This window comes from Notamacropus eugenii, chromosome 2, assembly GCF_028372415.1.
Source record: "Notamacropus eugenii isolate mMacEug1 chromosome 2, mMacEug1.pri_v2, whole genome shotgun sequence".
Taxonomy (NCBI): Eukaryota; Metazoa; Chordata; class Mammalia; order Diprotodontia; family Macropodidae; genus Notamacropus; species Notamacropus eugenii.
The window spans coordinates 475,425,179-475,444,525 of NC_092873.1; the positions used below are offsets into that span (position 1 = coordinate 475,425,179).

Below are 19,347 nucleotides of genomic sequence, written 5' to 3' on the forward strand. Positions count from 1 at the left end.
TTGAAATTAATGTTCAAGTGTCACTCCGTTATGGGCTATATGATCTTTTACATTCAAAATCTCTCTTGATCACTGTTTCCTTAAGTGGAAATAAGGTTTCCTAATAACATTTATTCTACCTAATTCAAAGGACTGTTACAAGAAGCAAATGAAATAACATATGAAAGGTATTTTGAAACTACAAAACAATATTTGTTTGAATGGCTATTATTATAACATAATAATAGTAGTAGTAACAATAGAAGCTAAAATCTGCTTTGGGTTTATCTCCTTCCATCCTCATCACCATCCTGTAATGTAGGTACTAGTATTATCCACATTTTTCATCTGAAGAAACAGGTTGATTGAGGTTTATAAAGTGGTTTTCCTGGGATTTCAGAGTTAATAAGTATCTGAGACTGGATTTGAACCTGAAATTTCTCAGTCTTAAGGCTAGTATTCCATCCATTATACTAAGCATAAAATACAGAAACTAGGGAACAATTTGAAAATAAGTATTATTTTTTTATTATTATTTTTCCAAACATGGACTTTATTTTGCTTCCCTTAGACATTACCAGGCTTCACACTTGATACCATTGGTCATTTTCTGTGTTGCAGTTTAAAAAGTCTATCATTCAGCTTTCTTCCCTCAAAACTTTTCTTCCTTCTGCCCTCAATATCTTTTTCCCTTATTCTCCCCTCAAGGGATTTTGGGCCTTTCTTTTGTTGGTGACAGCTGTACTTTCCTACATTAGAGCTAGTGTAAGATCTTACTGTTCTTTCTATTCTCTAGCCAAACTCCAGAGAGTTTATAGGTGGGGCACACTGATTACATGTTGGTGGAGAAAAGATAAGGAGAGATCCCAAAGATCTGCCTTCCCTTCCATTTCCATACATTCCATCTCCCAGCCAAGTCTCCAAATTTAGCCTAATGCCCCTGTGCCAGTAAAAACCCAAAGAGTCACTTACAAGGCAGTTGCAGATGCTGAGGACAACTAGCTCGTAATGGTAATATTCGTCTTGGAGCAAAGCTGAAGATTGCCATTTAAAATATGGAGCACAGATGTTTAATGTAGATTTACATGCCTATGAGGCAGAGGAGGAAAAGCCAGTGAGATATTCCATTCGGTGCACATAGTTTTCATCTACCTGCATATCTCCATCCCCACTATCTTGCTTTCATTTAATAAAATCATCAATTTATAATTCTTGAGAGAGCTCTCTCTCATAAAAGAACCAAAAAAAAGTACTTCATTAGGATCCTCTAGCCTTTTTGGAATGCTTAATGCTAACTAGGCATTGTGCTGCACACTAATTTCTACTACGTGGGAGGCTGAGGTTAGTGAATCTCTTGGCAGGAGTGTTCAGTTATAATGTGCTAAGTCAGTTGGTTGGCCACAACTAAATTAAGCATCAAAATAGTGAACCCCCAAAGTTGGGAGGGCTATGAGGGTCCATAAGCAGGAGTTTGCCTAAAGAGGGACTAAATTGCCAAGATCAGAAAATTTTGTCAATTATTAGTGGGATTAAGCCTGTAAATGGTTACTGTACTTGTAGCCTGGGTGAGATTGGGAGACTTAGTCTCAAAAAATAAACAAATAAAAGAATTCTTGTAATCATTTCTGCATCATTGTCTTATCTTTTATGAGATGTTAGTCAGCTGCCTAGCAATGTTCTGGTTTTTCCAGCTGGAGGGAGCCAGGGAGGTTTCACAAACACTCTAGATTTCCAGTGCCAGGGAAGCATCATGAATAGATGGACTTACTCGAACTACAGTGATCTCTGTATCTTCCAAGAACAGGATTAAAGGCACCATAGCTTTGATAACAATAGGCTTTAGCATCCAAGTATATTGATTCATTTCCTGGAGTAGTTCACCAAAATGTCTAATGGCCATTGCTCGAATGCTTGAAGTCTTCTGCAAAATACAAAAAAGATTTCACTTGAAAAATCCTTTGAAGGGCTTGCAAGGCTGACATGAAAATTCAGACTTACAAAGCAGAAAGATCAGGGTGCCAACTACCTATTTTATAAAAGGATTTTCTTCATATTCCCTTAATTCTGAGGTTCTTAACCTTTTTAGTTGTTGCATTTTCTTTTCAAAGAGTTACCATCCTAGCAGGACAAATTCAAACCCTTGAGAAAGGGTTCTTAACCTTTTAGTGTGGCTTGGACCCATTTGGCAACATCTGTTTAAGCCTATGAGACTCCTGCTCAGAATAATGTTTTTAAATGCATAAAATAAAATACATTAGATTGCAAAGGAAACCAGTTATATGAAACTGTAGTTATGAAACATTTTTTACAAAATTTATAGGATCCCAAGTGATAGAATACTATTCACACTTATATTTAGCATTTTCCATTTGCATTTAAAAGAATATTTATTCACACATATTTAAGGTTTGTTGAATACCTTTTGATAACAATTGAGTGAGATAAGTAGTATAAATATTATTATCTTCAATTTATAGATAAGGAAAGTATGACTCTGCGAGATTATAAGTAACTTGTCTAGGGTCACACAGTTAATAAGTGTCTGAAGAAGGATTTAAACCCAGGTATTGTGACTAAAACCAGCAATCTTGCCACTATGACATGCTGCCTCTCAACATGATTTGATTTACTTTTAAAATAAAAGTTTTATTGATGCCTTTGTATTTCTATCAGATTCATTTTCAGAAACACTTTCCTTGTATTTGAATCTTCCCTTGTATTAGAAAAAAATACCATTATGCAGAGACAACCTTTGAAAATATATACAACATTCATGAAATCATAGACTTCTAATCAGAAAGGACCTTGAAGTTCAACTGATTCCAAAGCCCTCATTTTATGGGTGTGGAATTGAGGCCCAGGAAGATTTAAAAATTTGCCCCAAACCCCAGTAGTAGTATCAGGAACTGAATCAACAACCCCTTGCTCTAAAGCTAGGAATCTTTCCACCATGCCATGTTGCCTTTCATTCTGCCTAGGTCAACTTCTACCTACTCCCCCATACCATCACATTTCTTGACTATGAAGAGGGAATCTTGGGATCTTCATTAGTTTTTCAAATTATCAATCAATAAACATTTGTTAAGCACCTACTATGTGCCAAAAATTGTGTTAACCACTGGAAACAAAAAGAAACAATTATAGTTCACAAAAATTCAGTCTACATATAACATTTTTTTTTCCTGCAATATAACCAGTGTATAAAATATGGGCACATCTCTTCAGTCAAAGTTTAGGAGGCATTTCTAGAAAATCCTAGAAACCCAGGAAAATGTCACCTGGATAAACTATGGCTATGTTAACTTCTATAGATGAAGTAGCTTATACAAAAGGATTAGCTCTGAAAGTCTGAATTATAGATTTGTAACCAAATTCTAGAATTCCCCACTCCTTTTAGGAACACCTCATTCAGGCATTTGGCAACAAGTGCTAATATGTGTTATTGTGCCTTGTAGTATGGGACACAGTATTCTAAGGAATCCTTGTACCTGACGAAGTAATAATGGAGAGTAGGAATTCTAGAAAAGTTTAAGTAAAATTATCAGGCACATTTTAGTTTTTCATAGTACTACCTTCTACTTCATACATCAATTTGATCTAATTGAATGATCCCTGGACATGGGCTCAGAGGACGTGTGTTCAAATCCTAACTTTTACACCAGATACGTGGCCTGGGTCAAGTTGCTTTAACTCTTGGAGTCTCTGTTTTCTCATCTATAGAAAGTGGATAACATTTGCCTGGAGTGAGAGTGAAGTGAATTGTGAAGATCACACAAAATGAATGATTTATGAAGTGCTCAAGCTATGTACAAATCAAGGTTCTAAAAGTTGGGGATACAAGTAGAAAAATAAGACAGGCCCTCCTCTCAACATGCTCACATTCTAATGGGGGGGGATAGATATTAAATAATGACATGAAGGAAATGTCATTAACATCTGCTTTGCCGCAGTACCCAAAGTACCATGGAATTTTTCCATGTGATTTGCAGCTGGAACCTTCCACATGTGTTGTCTCCCCCCAAATGTGGTTCAAGGTGCTGGGCTATACCCATCAAAGTCAGATGGAAGATGGTGGTTTAGGTGGGGATGGGGGTGGTGGTGGTTTGCCTTGTTTACCAAAAACTGTCTACTTGATCCTCAGGGTACCTTGCTCTATCACCTAGCTTGGCTCACTTTATAAGTGGCATTTGGTTGAGATGTTCCAAAGGTGAAATCAACAGGTCTTGGCCATAGCTTGGATATGGAGGGTGAGAGATAGTGAGGCATCCAGGATGACTCCTAGATTGTAAGCCTGAGAAACTGGGAGCATAGTTTTGACTCCTACAGTAACAGGGAAGGTAGGAGTGGGGAGAAAGTTTAGAAAGATGAGTTCTGTTTTGAACATACTGAGTTAAAGATGTCTACTGGACATCCAATTTGAGATATCTGGAAGGCAGGTAGAGATATGAGATTAGAGGTCACTAGAGAGATTGGAGTAGGACAGGTAAATCTGAGAATCATCCATAAAGAGGTGGTAATTAAATCCATGGGAGCTGATGAGATCACCAAGTGAATTAGTATAGAGGGAGCAAAGAAGATCTAGGACATAACCCTGAGGGACATCTCTGGTTAGAGATTGTGATCCCAAGGGGTGTCTAAAAAAGGAGATAAAGAATGATCAGATATGTAGGAGGAAAAAACCAAGATAGAGTGGTTTCACAACAACTCTGCAAGCTATTATTACATCCATTTTGCAGCTGAGGAAACTGAGGAAGTCAAAAGTTAAGTGACTTTCCCAGGGTCACATAGCCAGTAAGTGTATGAGGCTAGATTTGGACTTAGTTCTTTCTGACTCCAGGTCTAATGCTCCGTTCATTGTTTTAGAGATATGTGTCAATTTCTCTGAGGGGAGTGACTATATTCATAGAGTATTTCTTATTGTTTTCCAAACACTGATGATCTCATTTTAGCATTCTATAGAACTAGGCATCCCTCAAATGTTGCCTATCACACTTCTTATTCCTGAAAATTGTTTTTGCCACTCAGGTTGCATTATAATCTTCCTAAAGTGTGATATGAAAATTTAAACCTACAAAATAATGAAATAAAGAAGTGGTTTTTTAATGGAAAAGAATTCTCTGTTTTACTGAAGAACTCGAGATGACTCTTTCACGCATCAAGAACTCCAGGGCTTTGAGGTGAGGGTAACATTTATTAAAAATTCTATGCCATGTCAATCCTTCATCAAAGAGATTATTGCATGAAATGAGGCAGTCAACATGTAGGCACCAGAACCCTATTAAAGAGGGACAACTTTGTATAATGGAAAGAATACTGGGTCCAGAGTTAAGATGATTTTAGTTCCAGCATGAAATAGCTATGGGATTTTAGGTGATTCGCCATTGTGAATCCCAGTTTCCCTATTTATAAAATGCATGAAAAAACCAGATAATGCCTAAGGTTTCTTCCATCTCTATAATTCTAGATGTCAGTATTAACCTTTCCCTAAAATAAAAATGTAGAATGCTTAGCTTGTTAGTTTTATTTTATTTCTTAGAGGGAGAGAAGGCATCATTCTCCATTTTCCCATTATCTTCAATTCCCTTTCCCATGTTTGGGTTGCTTCATTCAAAGATATGCATTTTGCTGAATAATACTCTGAAGTCTCTGAGTTAGAGTATTGTCTAGAAGGATTTTGGAATTGAGTGCTGTAGGGTTGTATGGGGCAGTCCCTGGGCTATAGCCCTCCTCCCTCAACTACCAACAAATTCATCCCATGCATGTAGGTGTCTCACTCACATGATCCATGAGCAGGTAGTAGCTGGAAGCAATTCGGCCACACAAGAAGGAATATGTTACTTTGTTCACCCCTGAGAGGAGCTTTCGGAGGGTATTCATGGCCTGTATTATGACAGTTTTGTCTTTGGAGGAGAAGGATTCCATTATACATAATATTAACTCTTTGACATTCGATACCTGCATAAAAGAACCAGCAGATAAAATATTCCTTTATCCCACTGGCAAATAGAGAGAAAATTGCCTGCTAAAGCTAAGCACTAGAAACCAGGGGGCAATGACAGTCATGTCAGTGGACAGGGAGTAAGAATTATATGTAGCATCTATTATGTGGCAGTCATCGTGCTAAATACTTTACAAATATTATCTGGGAGACTGGTCATATTATATCCATTTTATGGTGGAGGAAACTGAGACAAATAGAAATTAAATGAGCTGCTCAAGGTCACACAGGCAATAACGGTCTGAGGCAGAATTTAAACTTAGATCTTTCCAACTCCACCTCACTCTACTGTAACTCCAGCAGTCTTTAGGCAGAAAGGACTTCAGAGGGTATATAGTTCATTCCCCTGGTTCCAAGTAAAGCCTCATTCAAACTTGGGGTGAGTGTCCCCTTTGCTATATCCTCCTCAGGGCCACTGGGGGTGATACGTTGTGCATATATGGGTACCACTGAAAGACCTACAAAGCAGCAAAGCTTTGCTGGAGTCAGCGCTAACAGGTAAATTGTTATTATACACATATACCACAGAAACTGTCCATGTCTCTAAATCAGGGTTTTAGTTATCTATTTGTTGATTTGGTTGACTGTTTAGGCACAAGAATGTGTTAATAATGTAGCTTAGACTTAAAAGTGTGTGTGCATACATTTCCCCCTCCCACCCCAGAGAGGCCAGTAGTTTTATATTTTCCTGATTATTCCTGTATTAGGAAGAGAATAAGCATTTATTAAGTACCTACTATGTGCCAGGGACTATGCTAAACACTTTACAAATATTTTATCATTTGATCCAGAAGGTACTGTTAGCACACTGATTTTATAGTTAAAGACACTGAGAAAGGGAGAGTTTAAGTGACTTGTCCAGTCATACAAACTCAGATTTTCCTGGTTCCAGTCTTAATACTCTACCCATTAGGCCACCTAGCTGGCAGCCTATTGCTCTATTGCTTGAGCTCAGTGGACTTGCAGTAGAAGGCTGAAGTAATATGTCATTCCCAGATTGCAGATCTGGTGATTACAGGTTAAAAACAATGATAAGGAGCATTAGGATAGACCTTTAAGGATTGCAAAGTGACACACATATGATCTCATTTGGACCTTACAACTTTCCTGCCTATGGGCCTATATCTGTCTATATGAAAGGAGATGCGGGGGGAGGGGGGAGGAAGTATATTAAAAAGAAAACAAATGAGAGAATAAAAGGAAAAAAGGAGAAAAGAAAGAGGACTAGAAAAGAGCTTAGAGATCTAGCTCCCTCATTTTCAGGTGAAGAAACCAAGGTGGTTAAGGAACTTTTCCAAGGACAAACCAGATCCTCTGTCTACAAAGCTAATGATCTTTCCACTGCCACACAGCCCTGTCTGAAGAGAAGAAAAGAGAGGAAAGGACATTTGTTCTCTCTTCGCTTTTTTAATGCTACTGTCTAAGGAAGAGGGAGTTGACCCAAGTCAAAAGCAGAGCTCCTCAAAGTGTCTGTTTTTTTCTAGGATAGTATTTATGAGGTATTACTGTTGAGCAAGAATAGATTACCTGGGTAGATCACCACTGAAGTACTGTTTTCAATTCTAGGCACCACACTTTAGGAAGGAATTTGACAAAATGGAGCTCTTAATAAATCTTTACTGACTTGACTTTTTGCATTTCTCTTTATGCCCAATGCTTATTACAATGGATAGTACTTTGCTTTATAGGTTCCCAGTGTGAGTGATACCACCCCCTGGGAGATGCTAGTATGATTCAGGGGAGCAGCTGTAGCCTTGAGTGCAATTGGGGGTGTTGAATAAAAATAAGGGGGTGGTGGAAGCATAAGGAAAGAACAGAAGAAAATGTTGAAACACCATTCATACATGCTTTATTTGCTGTATAACAGAGTTAAAGTCTTAGTGATTACATTATTTTCCAAATAAATAAACAAAATGCAAGTTATAACTGATCAGTGGTCAAGTCTGCCAACAGGTCTTAACAAGTAAATGTTGGCAGGTGAGTCAGGAAGTCCAGCACGCATGAGCAGGAATATGTGCATCTAATGACTTGTTCACTATACAGTACTCTGGTTACATGATGCAATATTGTACCATCAAAATTTCAGTGGAAGAAAAAGCCCCCACAAATTTACAAGAAATTATTAAATTTAAGCTGTGTCATTTTAAAAAGATATATTTTATATATTTTTTTGAAATTATGCAAATGTCAAAAAATTAAAGGGTTAAAGAAAGTAGATTTCTAGGGGAGCATTGAGTAATTTTTTAAAAAGAGGGTACTGGTCAAATAAGTTTGGGAATCTCTGACTTAGCACAGAAGTAGGTTTTTAATAAATATTTCTTTACCAATCAACTCTAAGAAAAACAATAATGGATTTAGACTTGATGTTGACAAATAATAATTACATGCTCACATATACACCAACAGACCAACCTTATTAATAACTACTGACATGCTGGAAATCTTCTGGAGACTCAACTTGGAAACTGTAGGGTTTGGGTCATTTACCCAGGTTCTGAAAAGTGCCAAAAATTCTTGTGGGAATGGATCCTTAAAAAAGTTATTCAGAAGCTAATATAAAAGAAAAGAAGAAGAAAAAAAGAACAAAATTGTAACTACAGCAAAGATTATAACTATTATTGTTGTTTAGTCATATCTGATGTTTGATTGCCTCCTTTTGGGGTTTTCTTGGCAAAGATACTGGAATGGTTTGCTATTTCCTTCTCCAGCACATTTTATATATGTGGAACTAAGGCAAACAGGGTTGGGTGACTTGCACAGGATCACACTACTAGTGAGTGTCTGAGACCAGATTGAACTCAGGAAGATGAGTCTTCCTGACTCCAGGCCTAGCACTCTATCTACTGTACTACTTACCTGTTAAAACTATGAGCACCATGTTTTCCAAATCTCAAATGAGAAGCATAATCTAACAAAAAATATCTCTCTTTAAAGTCCTGTCCTTTTGTTGAAATTCAGATTGTCAAAGATTTTTGACTTATGGTCACTATCATTTATATATGTAAATATACTATATATTCTCAGGATCTACTTCTGAGTGTGAAGAGTCAATACATTCATTGCCACCACTTACCTCCAGCTGATGTAAACGTCTGCTTACACTTTGTGGTTGGTCAAATGTGAACAAAAGAGTTGGGTAGCTGTTGTCTTCAAAAACTTCACTGGGGAGGAGGGGTAATGACTAGAGAAGAGATCATACCCTAAACCTGACATATCGGGGATGCAAGAAAGTCCTGGGAAAATGTAAGTCTGTTCTTGGCCAGAAGAAAGGAGAGAAGAGAAGGGATGAATACTGACCAACCAACTATCTCCTCCACAGCGATAACCACTTGTGTTAACTAGATAATAATCTATATAGAACCATAAGATCATACATTTAGATCTAGAAGAGACCTTACAGTCATCTAGGCCAACCTCACTCCTCTACAACACAATTTTGCAGATAGAGAAACTGAGGAAAAGAGATTACATGATTTGCTCATAGTTACACAGCTTATAGATGTCTGAAGCAGGATTTATTCAAACTCTCAGTCCATTAGTCTATCTAACAGACCATGTTGCAATAGTGGCTTGGTGGACAGCATAGAATAATGGAGAGAACACCAGTTTTGGAATGAGAGAACCTGGGTTCAGATCCCATCTCTGACACTAACTACCTCTGTCACCTTGGGTGAGTTGCTTAATCTCTTTGGATCTCAGTTTCTTCATCTGTAAAATGAGGGAAGTTGTGCTAGATGCTTCGAAGGATTCTTCTGAGTCTATGGCTATGATTTAGACATGGGCAGGAAGTCTCAAAACCTCAGATAGCCCCTAAGGAAAGCTTACCTCAGTGAGGAAGATGACTGTGGTGACACTATCCTCTGTCCTCCTGGGGCCTTCCAAAGAGAGCTTGTAGAGGTACTGTAAGGTCTCAGGAAACTGTGTGAAGTTATGCTCACTGAGAGTTCTGTGAAGGAGAATATAGATTTCCTATTAGTAAGGCAGGAATTTAATAGGTTCTATACAAGGACCAGGGACAATAGAATGATACTTCCCCCAACCTGGCCCACCCAGATAGAAAAGGAATCGCTCCCAATTCAAGAAAGGCTGTGAGCCTCAACCTAAGTCCTATAAAGTTCTCTGTACTAGGATTCCTGGGAATTTATAAGTTATGTAAAATGTGATCTCTTATTACATTTGCTATCCCACTGTTTCTTTTCTTTCCCCTGGGGAGATGGTTTTCAATTTGTCCTGGAATGCCTGCACCAAAAAGTCATGATTCCATAAATTAATGAAATAACTTATATAAGACACTTTGGAAGCATAAAGGATTAAAGAAATGATTTATTTAACTCCATTTCACAAGCATTAGGCCCAATTATGGTGATAGACAAGCACTGGGCATACTATGACAAAAATAAAAATATTCCTGCCTTTAAGAACTTTGCATTCTTTTTCAAAGTTTATTTTAATCTTAAACACAAAATTGGAAAAGGAAAAATAACACTGTCATGTACACAGCAGAACAAAGGAGAAGATTCAGTAGAAAACAATAAATTTCCATTTCAAGAAAATCTATGTAAGAAATACTACCCATTGTTTTCAAAGCTACCCAGCTTTCCTTGGCTTCTATTCTGGTTTTCTTTTGTTCTCTGTTGTGTACTTTTTACTTTATTTTTGCCCTTCTTTCTCCCTACTACCACAGAAGGCTACGATCAAGTATGGACATAGATAGATAGATAGATAGATAGATAGATAGATAGATAGATAGATAGATAGATAGATAGATAGACAGACAGATAGACAGACAGATGATAGAGATTAATATAGACCTACATACATATCTATAAACATTCACATAACATACACATATCTGTATTTGAAATGGTACTATGCTTTTTTCCACTCATCTGTTTCTCTGAAAGTGACTAACATCACCCTTCATAAGTCCAAGTCTTTCCATGTTTTTCTAAATCAACTGACTCTCTATTTCCTATACCAACCCAATCATATCCTATTTAAGAGATTGTCTATCAAAGATTTTCCCCCAATTTTCTACATTCCTTCTATTCTTGGCTGCATATGTTTTATTTATACAAGACAATGTTAATTTAAAATAATCAAAATTATCCATTTTATACTTCAGCAATATTCTTACCTTACAATATCATTTAAAGTCTGATATTCCTGAAACTATTTCCTTTATATTCCCCCTCTCTCTTAGGTTTCTTTGAAGTTCCTGACCTTTTGTTCTTCCAAATGAACTTTGTTATTATATTTTTGTTACTCAGGTAATTTTTAGTAATTTAACTGGCATGACATATAGATGAGTTAGATAAAATTGTCATTTTTATTTATATTGGCTTTACCCATCCATTAACAACAAATATTTCTTCATTTATTTGGATATGAATTTATTTGTATAAAAAGTGTTTATGTTTATGTTCTTATAGTACCTGTGTCTGTTTTGGCAGGTATGCTCCCAGATATTTCATATTGTCTAGCTGTTTTAAATAATCTAAAACAATATTGAATAATATTGCTGACACATAGTGAAGTTTCCCTATTTTTCTTTTGGTTAAATCTATTTTAGCTTAAGAGCTTATATTTTAATTGGATAGAAACAATCTATACTCAGATAAATACGTTAAATGTATATGCAGATTAAAATAAAATCATTGGAAGGGTGAAAGAGGAGGACCAATGACTAGGGGGAACCAGGGAAAGCTTTCTATAAGAGGTGATACCTGAGCTAAGCCTTGAAAGGATCCCAGGATTCCAGGCTGGGAAAATGAGGAAGACTGTTTGGGGCATGGGGGGAATGGAGCAGCCAGTGCAAAGAAACAGTTAGGAGATAGAATGTCATTTATGGGGATCAAGCAGGCTAGTCTGACTGTAGTGTGGAGAGTTTAAGAGGCAATAATGTGAAATAAGTTTGGAAAGATATCCTACAGTCAGTGTGGGGCTTTAAATACCTACCCAGAAGACTTCTTAGGCAGGAGAATGACATGGTAAAACCTATGTTTTGCAAAATTAATATTAGTGGAAGGATTGCAGAAGGGAAAAACAGGGTTTGAGGAGACCAATTAGAAGATTGTTTCAGTAGTCCAGGTAAGAGGTTATGGGGCCTGAACTAGGATGGTTGTTATATGAATGGAGAGGGATTTTGTAGAGAAGACCTGGCAACTGATTTGATATGGAGGGTGGGAAGAGAGTGAAGAATGAATAATGAAGGATGGTTAAGAGATTACCAACCTGGGATGCTAGAATGATGCAGCCCTTGATAGAAATACTGAATTCGAAGAGATATGGGTCTATGGGGGAAAATAATGCGTTCCATTTTGGACATGTTGAATTTAATATGTCTATGGGATATCAAGGTGGAGATGTCTAACAGTAACTTGGTGATATAGGACTAAAGTTCAGGAGAAAAGTGAGGTTTGGACATATAGATCCAGGAGTCATCTGCATAGAGATGATAGTTAAACCCATGGGAGCTAACGACATCACCAAGATAAAGTAAAAAAAATATTCCTATTTACTCTTTCTCTATCTTCTCCCCTATCAAATTGATCTTGTTTCCAATTTCGTGTTGATGCTAAATTTCCTGAAACTGAGATGTTGATGAATTAAGAACCACCCAACCTATTAACCAGACTTGCTTCTCAAGATACACTGTGAACATTCCTCTGCCATACCCAGAGGTCAATATAACTAAAATTGGAAGGTAAAGGGGGGCTAATAAAAGGAAGTGGTTATTTACCCCAAATCAAACTATTGTTTCTACACGGTTGTCAGAGAGCATTCTTAGATATTTTGAGGGCTGGTGACATCATTGTGTGTCCACTACTGCCACATACCCTAATGCCTGCACTTCTAAGTCGGTGGATTTCTGTGGAAAAAACCCAAAAACAAAACAAAAAGTACCTGCTTTGGTGCTATGAACCTCTATGCAATTAGTTAAGTTGGATACTGAGATGCTTGAATGAGGTGAGGGTACATAGTCTGATAATCACCTTGTTTTATCTTAAAGTAGCTGGATGGTTCAGAGGGTGGAGTGCTAGACCTGGCATCAAAAAGACCTGAGTTAAAATGTAGTCCCAGATACATTAGCTCTGTGGATATGGACAAGTCATTAAACCCTGTTTGCCTCAGTATCCTTATCTATAAAATGAGGACAATAATAGCACCTGCTAGTTAAGGTTATTGTTAAAGATTAAATGAGATAATATGGATAAAGCACAGTGTCAGGCACATAGTAAGCACCACATATATGTTACTAGTCATTATTATCACTATTAATCTCTCCATATACTGAAAGGTAATTTCCCGATGCTTTTGTGTTCCCCTGTCATCCCCCATCTCCCATCTTAGGAAATTTCTTCTCTATCCTAGACTTCAAAAATTAGAGGTGAAAGTATCTACTTATATATGAGTGCAGAAAATTCTTTTGCTATATTTGATCTTGATTTTGTAACCACTTCCTTTATCTCTTAATTAAACGTTTTTGCTATTGAATTTGAGAGTTTTGTAGGGTTTGAGAATAAAGAGCAGTTTTATAGGGGCAGGAGCTTGGGCCATGATTACCCCAAATAATCAAGATAAACTGAGGAAAAACATCAAGAGCCTCCAGAACAAAAGTCTGCAGAGGGATTGTAGCACCTCAGTTGTTATATGCCCTTTTGCATACTGTTTTGAGGGTTTGAAAACATTATACTCATAGTAACTTGAGGTAAGCATATTGTCCCCATTTTTTTTTATTTTGTAATGTTTAACAATCACTGCCATACAATTGTGATTTTATCCCCCCCACCTACCCCCCACTCCCCCCCTCCCTCCCCACGACTGCATACAATTCTGTATAGATTCTACATATACTTTCCTATTGAGTATATTTTCACTATAGTCATGCTATGTAGTCAGACTAAGATAAATGAAAGAAATCGTATAACAAATCAGAACATGATACACAAACACATACACATACACAAACATGATCTGCTACAATATGTGAGTGACTTCCATATTTCTCTCTCTGAGTGTGGCAGGCATTTTGCCTTCTCCCCATTTTTTTCAGATGAAATAGCTACTACCCATAATAGATAAGCATTTGCCCATGTTCATCCAGATAGTAAGTATTGGAGCTTAGACTAGAACTCAAGCATCCTGGTTCAAATTCTAGTATTCTTTTCATGACACCAGACATGGAACACCTATGTCCCAGTCCTAGCTAGTTAGGTAAAAAAGTGACAAAATAAAATTCCATTCTTATCATTCCTTTCCCTTCTTAATCACCAAAGCAGCAGGGTAGGAACTGTCATTCCTCTCCTCCATCCTAAGTTTTCTCAACCCAAAATAAGGGAGGTTAAATTTGATGATGTCCAGGAAAGTCTCATTATTCTGTAAACCAAGACAAAAGAAATTTCATATAAAAGGTCTGCAGGGTAAGGAGGGTTGTGTAATAATACCTTTCTATGTCTTAAATTAATGGAAATGGGGAAGGAAGGGAAGGGTCTAGTATCAATATATTTAGCTTTCTCTTACTTGGCAATGACGTAGACTCCATAGTGGTGAAATATGACATTAGAAAACTGGTTCCAGCAATCCGCTTTTTGAAGGTCATCATCTACTTGTTGCAATCCTGAAGATCTCAGTAGAAGTCTCAAAGCCTCCTGGGCAAAGCTAGAGGTCCAAAACAAGAATAGTGTGACTCCTTGAAGAAGACATACACATCCTATTGATGGTCTCATGCAGGATTCTGGTTTTGCTATGCAAGAACTATTACAGAGAAAGGGGATTAGATGATCTCCAGCTTTTATAGAGGATAGAATACAAAGAAGTAAATTTAAGATTCCTTGTCCCATAAATATTTTTAATAAACTGTAAGGAAAAACTTTTTCACAGTGAGAGCTGATAAATAGTAAAATAGAATGAAACAAATTGTGAAATTCTCTTCTCTGTATGTCTTTTAAAAAGAGAATGGTGGATTTTCACCTAAGGAAAGTCAGAGTAATGTAACCCTGGACTTAAAATCAGGAGACCTGGATTTAAGTCAAATGGTTTTCCAAATCTAATATTTCATGATTCCTGCCGCCTTGACGCTACCACTTACTAGCTCTATGATGATGGAGGTCACCATTTGTCTAAGTCTAGATATCTTCATCCACTAAGTCTACCTACATGACAAGGCTATTTTAAGGAAATAACAATAGTCAATTCTCATCTGTTTATATTACCATGGGGCTTCTTCATCAAGACCAAGAAAACTTATTGGGAAAAACTTAACATTCTGCAAGATGTCATCCCACCTTGCTACATCAGCATTTAAATGATGCTTACAATGTGCCAGGTACTGTGCTAAACACTTTACAAATATTATCTCATTTGGTTCTAACAATAACTATTTTTAAATTTTTTTTTGTTATGTTTGCGTTACAAGCTAGTTCCTTTCCTTCCTTCCAACTCCATACTGGAGAAAGCTAGCATTTGACACAGATACATACATGAAATTACATAATACATAGTTTCATGTATCAGTTTTTTCTCTGGAGATGGATGGCATCTTCCTTCATGGCCCCTTTGTAATTGATTTGAATATTCATATAATTCAGAATAACTTAGTCATTCATATTTACTCACCAAATAATATTGCTGGTACTGTATACAATGTTTTCTTGGTTATGCTTGTTTCACTCTTCATATTTCACACATATCTTTCCATGTTTTCCTAAAATCAATCTGCTCACCATTTCTTAAGGTACAGTAGTAGTAATCTATCACAATCATATCCTACAACTCATTCAGGTATTCTTCAATTACTGAGCATCCTCTCAATTTCCATTTCCTTGCCACCACAAGGAGAGTTGCTATAACTCTCTCGTCTCTCACTCTTCCCTCTCTCTCTTCTTCCATCTCTCTTCTCCTCTCTCTCCTCTCTCTCTCCGTCTCTCTCTCATCTCTCTTCTCTCTCTCTCTCTCTCCTCTCTCTCTCTCTCTCTCTCTCTCTCTCTCTCTCTCTCTCTCTTCTCTCTCTCTCTCCTCTCCTCTCCTCTCTCTCTCTCTCTTGCTATAACCCTCTCTCTTTAGAACATATAGGTTCTTTTCCTTTTATCTGATCATCTTAGGAAAGAGACCTAATAGTGGTATTGTTGGATCAAAAGGTATACACAGTTTTATAACTCTTGAAAGGATGCTCAGCAAATGAAAAATAGCTGAATAAGTTGATTTTAGGAAAACATAGAAAGATGTGCATACATATATCCATGTCAAATGTTAACCTTCTCTGATCTACCCAGTGAGGAAAGACATTTGTATATTTGAATCCAACAAAACATTTTGTTTTCACTTCTCTTATGAATTTATAGTGTGAATCACTTTGGATAACTGCTCATTTTTGATGTGATTTGCTTTTGATGACAGCACTAATCATCTACATGTACTCCTACTGATACTAGTTTATTGAAGAAGATATAACCTTGATCAGATCAAAACAAAATGAATTGGGTTGCCCCTTGAAATGACTCTTTGATCCAGTAATATTGGTTCTCAGGCTACTCCAGGAACGAGACACTCCATTTCTTGGGTCTGGTCATCTCTTTGACTGATGCCATCCCTGGTGTGTTTTCCTTCCTTCCCTCTGATGACTGAACTGACTTCTCTGGCTTCCTTTGAGTCCCACCTAAAATCCCACCTTCAACAGAAAGACTTCCCCAACCCCTCTTAATTCCAGTCTCCTCCATCTGTTAATTATTTCCTACTCACCCTATATGTAGCTTGCTTTGTATATATTTGTATATATATCTCCTATTAGAGTGTAAGTTCCTTGAGGACAGGGACTATCTCTTGCCTCTTTTTGTGGCACATAGTAGACACTTAATAAATGTTAAGGCTTGATTTGGAGTTGTAGTGGGAGAACTGTTTTTTAAAAGTATATGCAATATCCAATTTAATAAAGGTATGGTTTCATGATGAGGAAATAAAGACTGTGTTAAAATCTTGTGAACTCAATGGAAATTGGACAAAAGAAGTGAAAAGAACAAAAGGAAGGTATACCACATATTAGATCCTTTTTAGATGTGAAATGTTGCAAAATATAGTAATGATAATAACCAACATTTGTACAGTGCTCACTATATGTCAGACACTGTGTAAAATGCTTTCTAACAATTATATTATCTCATTTGATACAACAACCCTGGGAGGTAGGTCCTTCTTTCATCCTTATTTTACAGATGAGGAAGCTGAGGCAGACAGAGGTTAAATGACACAGCTAATAAATATCTGAGGCTGAATTTGAACTCAAGCCTTTCAGACTCTAGGCTCAGCCAGCTAGAGGCATCTAAAGCAGACGTGTCAAATAAGTAGATTGCAACACTACCAAGTGTCACTAAAGTTAAATGTAATTGGAAAATATTTAATACAACAAATAAAAATACAATAAAACATAGATAATGATGATTTGTGGTTTTCTAAGTCAATTTGCAGGGGCAGGGATTATTGGAGTTTGATAGCTACTGATTATATCAATAAACTGGATTATTTTACTATGTCTCAATTAATTTGCACAAGACTTCATTGTATATTATTTATATGTCTGGTATGTTATCACTCTTTCCTACTAGTCTGTAAACTCTAGGAATATGAGGACTGTTTCTTATCCAAACTTTGAGTTTTCTTTTAGATTTAGCATAGTATTCTGCACACAGTGGGTGCTTTATATGAGCCTGCAGAATTGAACTGAGATTGATTGAATTTTGAAATGCTTTTCAGCAGTGTTTTGGTTCTCATATTTGAGGGTACTTATACCCTTTCAACACATACACATATATGCACACACACACATTATCACTTGCTTACATATACACAATATGTACTGCCCAGTAAAGATGCCTCCCTAAACACAAAACTGCAAAGAATAACCAGGCCATTCTCTCCTTAATAGATAAATTTTACAGTATTAGATACAGGGATGTGGAACCTGTGGTCTCAAAGCCATGTGTGTCCCTCTAGGTCCTCAACTATGGCCCTTTGACTGAATCCAAACTTCATAGAATAAATCTCTTTAATGAAAGGATTTGTTCTGTAAAACTTGGACTCAGTGAAAGGGCAGCACCCAAAGACCTAGAAGGCCACATGTGGCCTTGAGGCCACAGGTTTCTCACGCCTACAAGCATTCATGTACCACAGGGCTTCTTAGCATGTCATGGACTCCTCCAGCAATCTGATGGATCCTATGGACATCTTACAATATTCTTATATAAATAAAATATATACAATTACAAAGAAAATAATTATATGAAAATATAAGCATCAAAATATTTTTTATGAAAAAAACCCCAAGAAATTCAAAAACCCCAAGTTAAAAATATTTTGGTTCCACTCACATGAAAGAGTCCATGTTACTCTTTTCCTTGTTGGGAGAGGGAAAAAAGAATCCATTGCCTATACTGTGCTACAGGAATTCCTATATAAGCCAATGGGAGCAATGGATGGTAGATACAACTTTTGACCTTCATTAATCATTCTTTGTATTTATGTCTTACCATTGCTCTGTAACATTTTGTAGATTCATTTCACTATTATAATGAAGTTGTAGTATTAAGGCAATTAACAGCTGGGGGAAAAACTGAGCTGCTGCTTTCTTGTACTCAGGGACGGAGAGTAAGGTGCACAGAGCCTGGGCTGCCTAGGAAGAAAGAAAAAGAAAAGGAAAGAAAAAGAAATAAGATGAGACCCAACCAACTGTGATTCCGTGTTTCTCCTTTTTCACCTTTCTCTGATCTCAATCAGTCTTAGGAAGGACATCACCCACCCCAACCCCTGTCTCCTTGGGGAGACAAATCCTGTAGAGTAAAATCACGCTCATGTTACCCAGGGGAAGCTGTTTTCCAAAGTTCAGACTCTGAACTTTAAGAAAACAATATTTTTAAACCGCAAAACTTTATTTTGCAGTGAATCTTCCCAGAATAATGCCACTAACTCGTATTTATCTAACTTTTTTAATTTTGCAAAGCTTTTTCCTTAAAATGGGCCTGAGGTCAAGAGTGCAAGTATTTCTAGTCTCATTTTTACCAATGAGGAAACTGATCTGTGTGGCTATTTGACTCATCTTTGATCACATAGATCAAAGGTCTAGATTCAAATCCAGGTATCCTGATTCCAAACTCTTTTCACTGTACCATTTTGCCTTTTGAAGTTGGAAAGATTTTCAGAGGTTGTCTGCTTCAGCTCAAGCTTTTGTTTTTCACAGTGGTTCATGACAAGATTTCGTGGCAGGGTACCAAGGCTGGCCACACTCTTCCTTTCCCATCATGTTGTCCTTCTATGAATTGTTCCATCACACCCCTAAAACTCTTTGTTCTGGAAGATCACTTCATTCCTGTACTCCCACT

The 19,347-nt window shown here is 37.0% G+C and overlaps 1 protein-coding gene across 7 annotated transcripts in view; it reads right to left on the reverse strand.

The window, feature by feature from the left end:
* Window positions 1–19,347, reverse strand: part of MROH9 (maestro heat like repeat family member 9) — a 72,472-nt gene that overhangs the window by 12,528 nt on the left and 40,597 nt on the right. For 6 of the 7 annotated variants that reach the window (XM_072648669.1, XM_072648671.1, XM_072648670.1 and 3 more), the window contains 7 exons: window positions 18,499–18,641; window positions 14,501–14,638; window positions 9,803–9,923; window positions 8,390–8,527; window positions 5,758–5,934; window positions 1,748–1,900; window positions 952–1,068 (listed from right to left, as the gene is read on the reverse strand). In XM_072648669.1, coding sequence (XP_072504770.1) covers window positions 952–1,068; window positions 1,748–1,900; window positions 5,758–5,934; window positions 8,390–8,527; window positions 9,803–9,923; window positions 14,501–14,638; window positions 18,499–18,641 — 987 coding nt within the window. The remainder of the gene's footprint in view (window positions 1–951; window positions 1,069–1,747; window positions 1,901–5,757; window positions 5,935–8,389; window positions 8,528–9,802; window positions 9,924–14,500; window positions 14,639–18,498; window positions 18,642–19,347) is intronic. The other variant, XM_072648672.1, reaches the window with a different exon arrangement.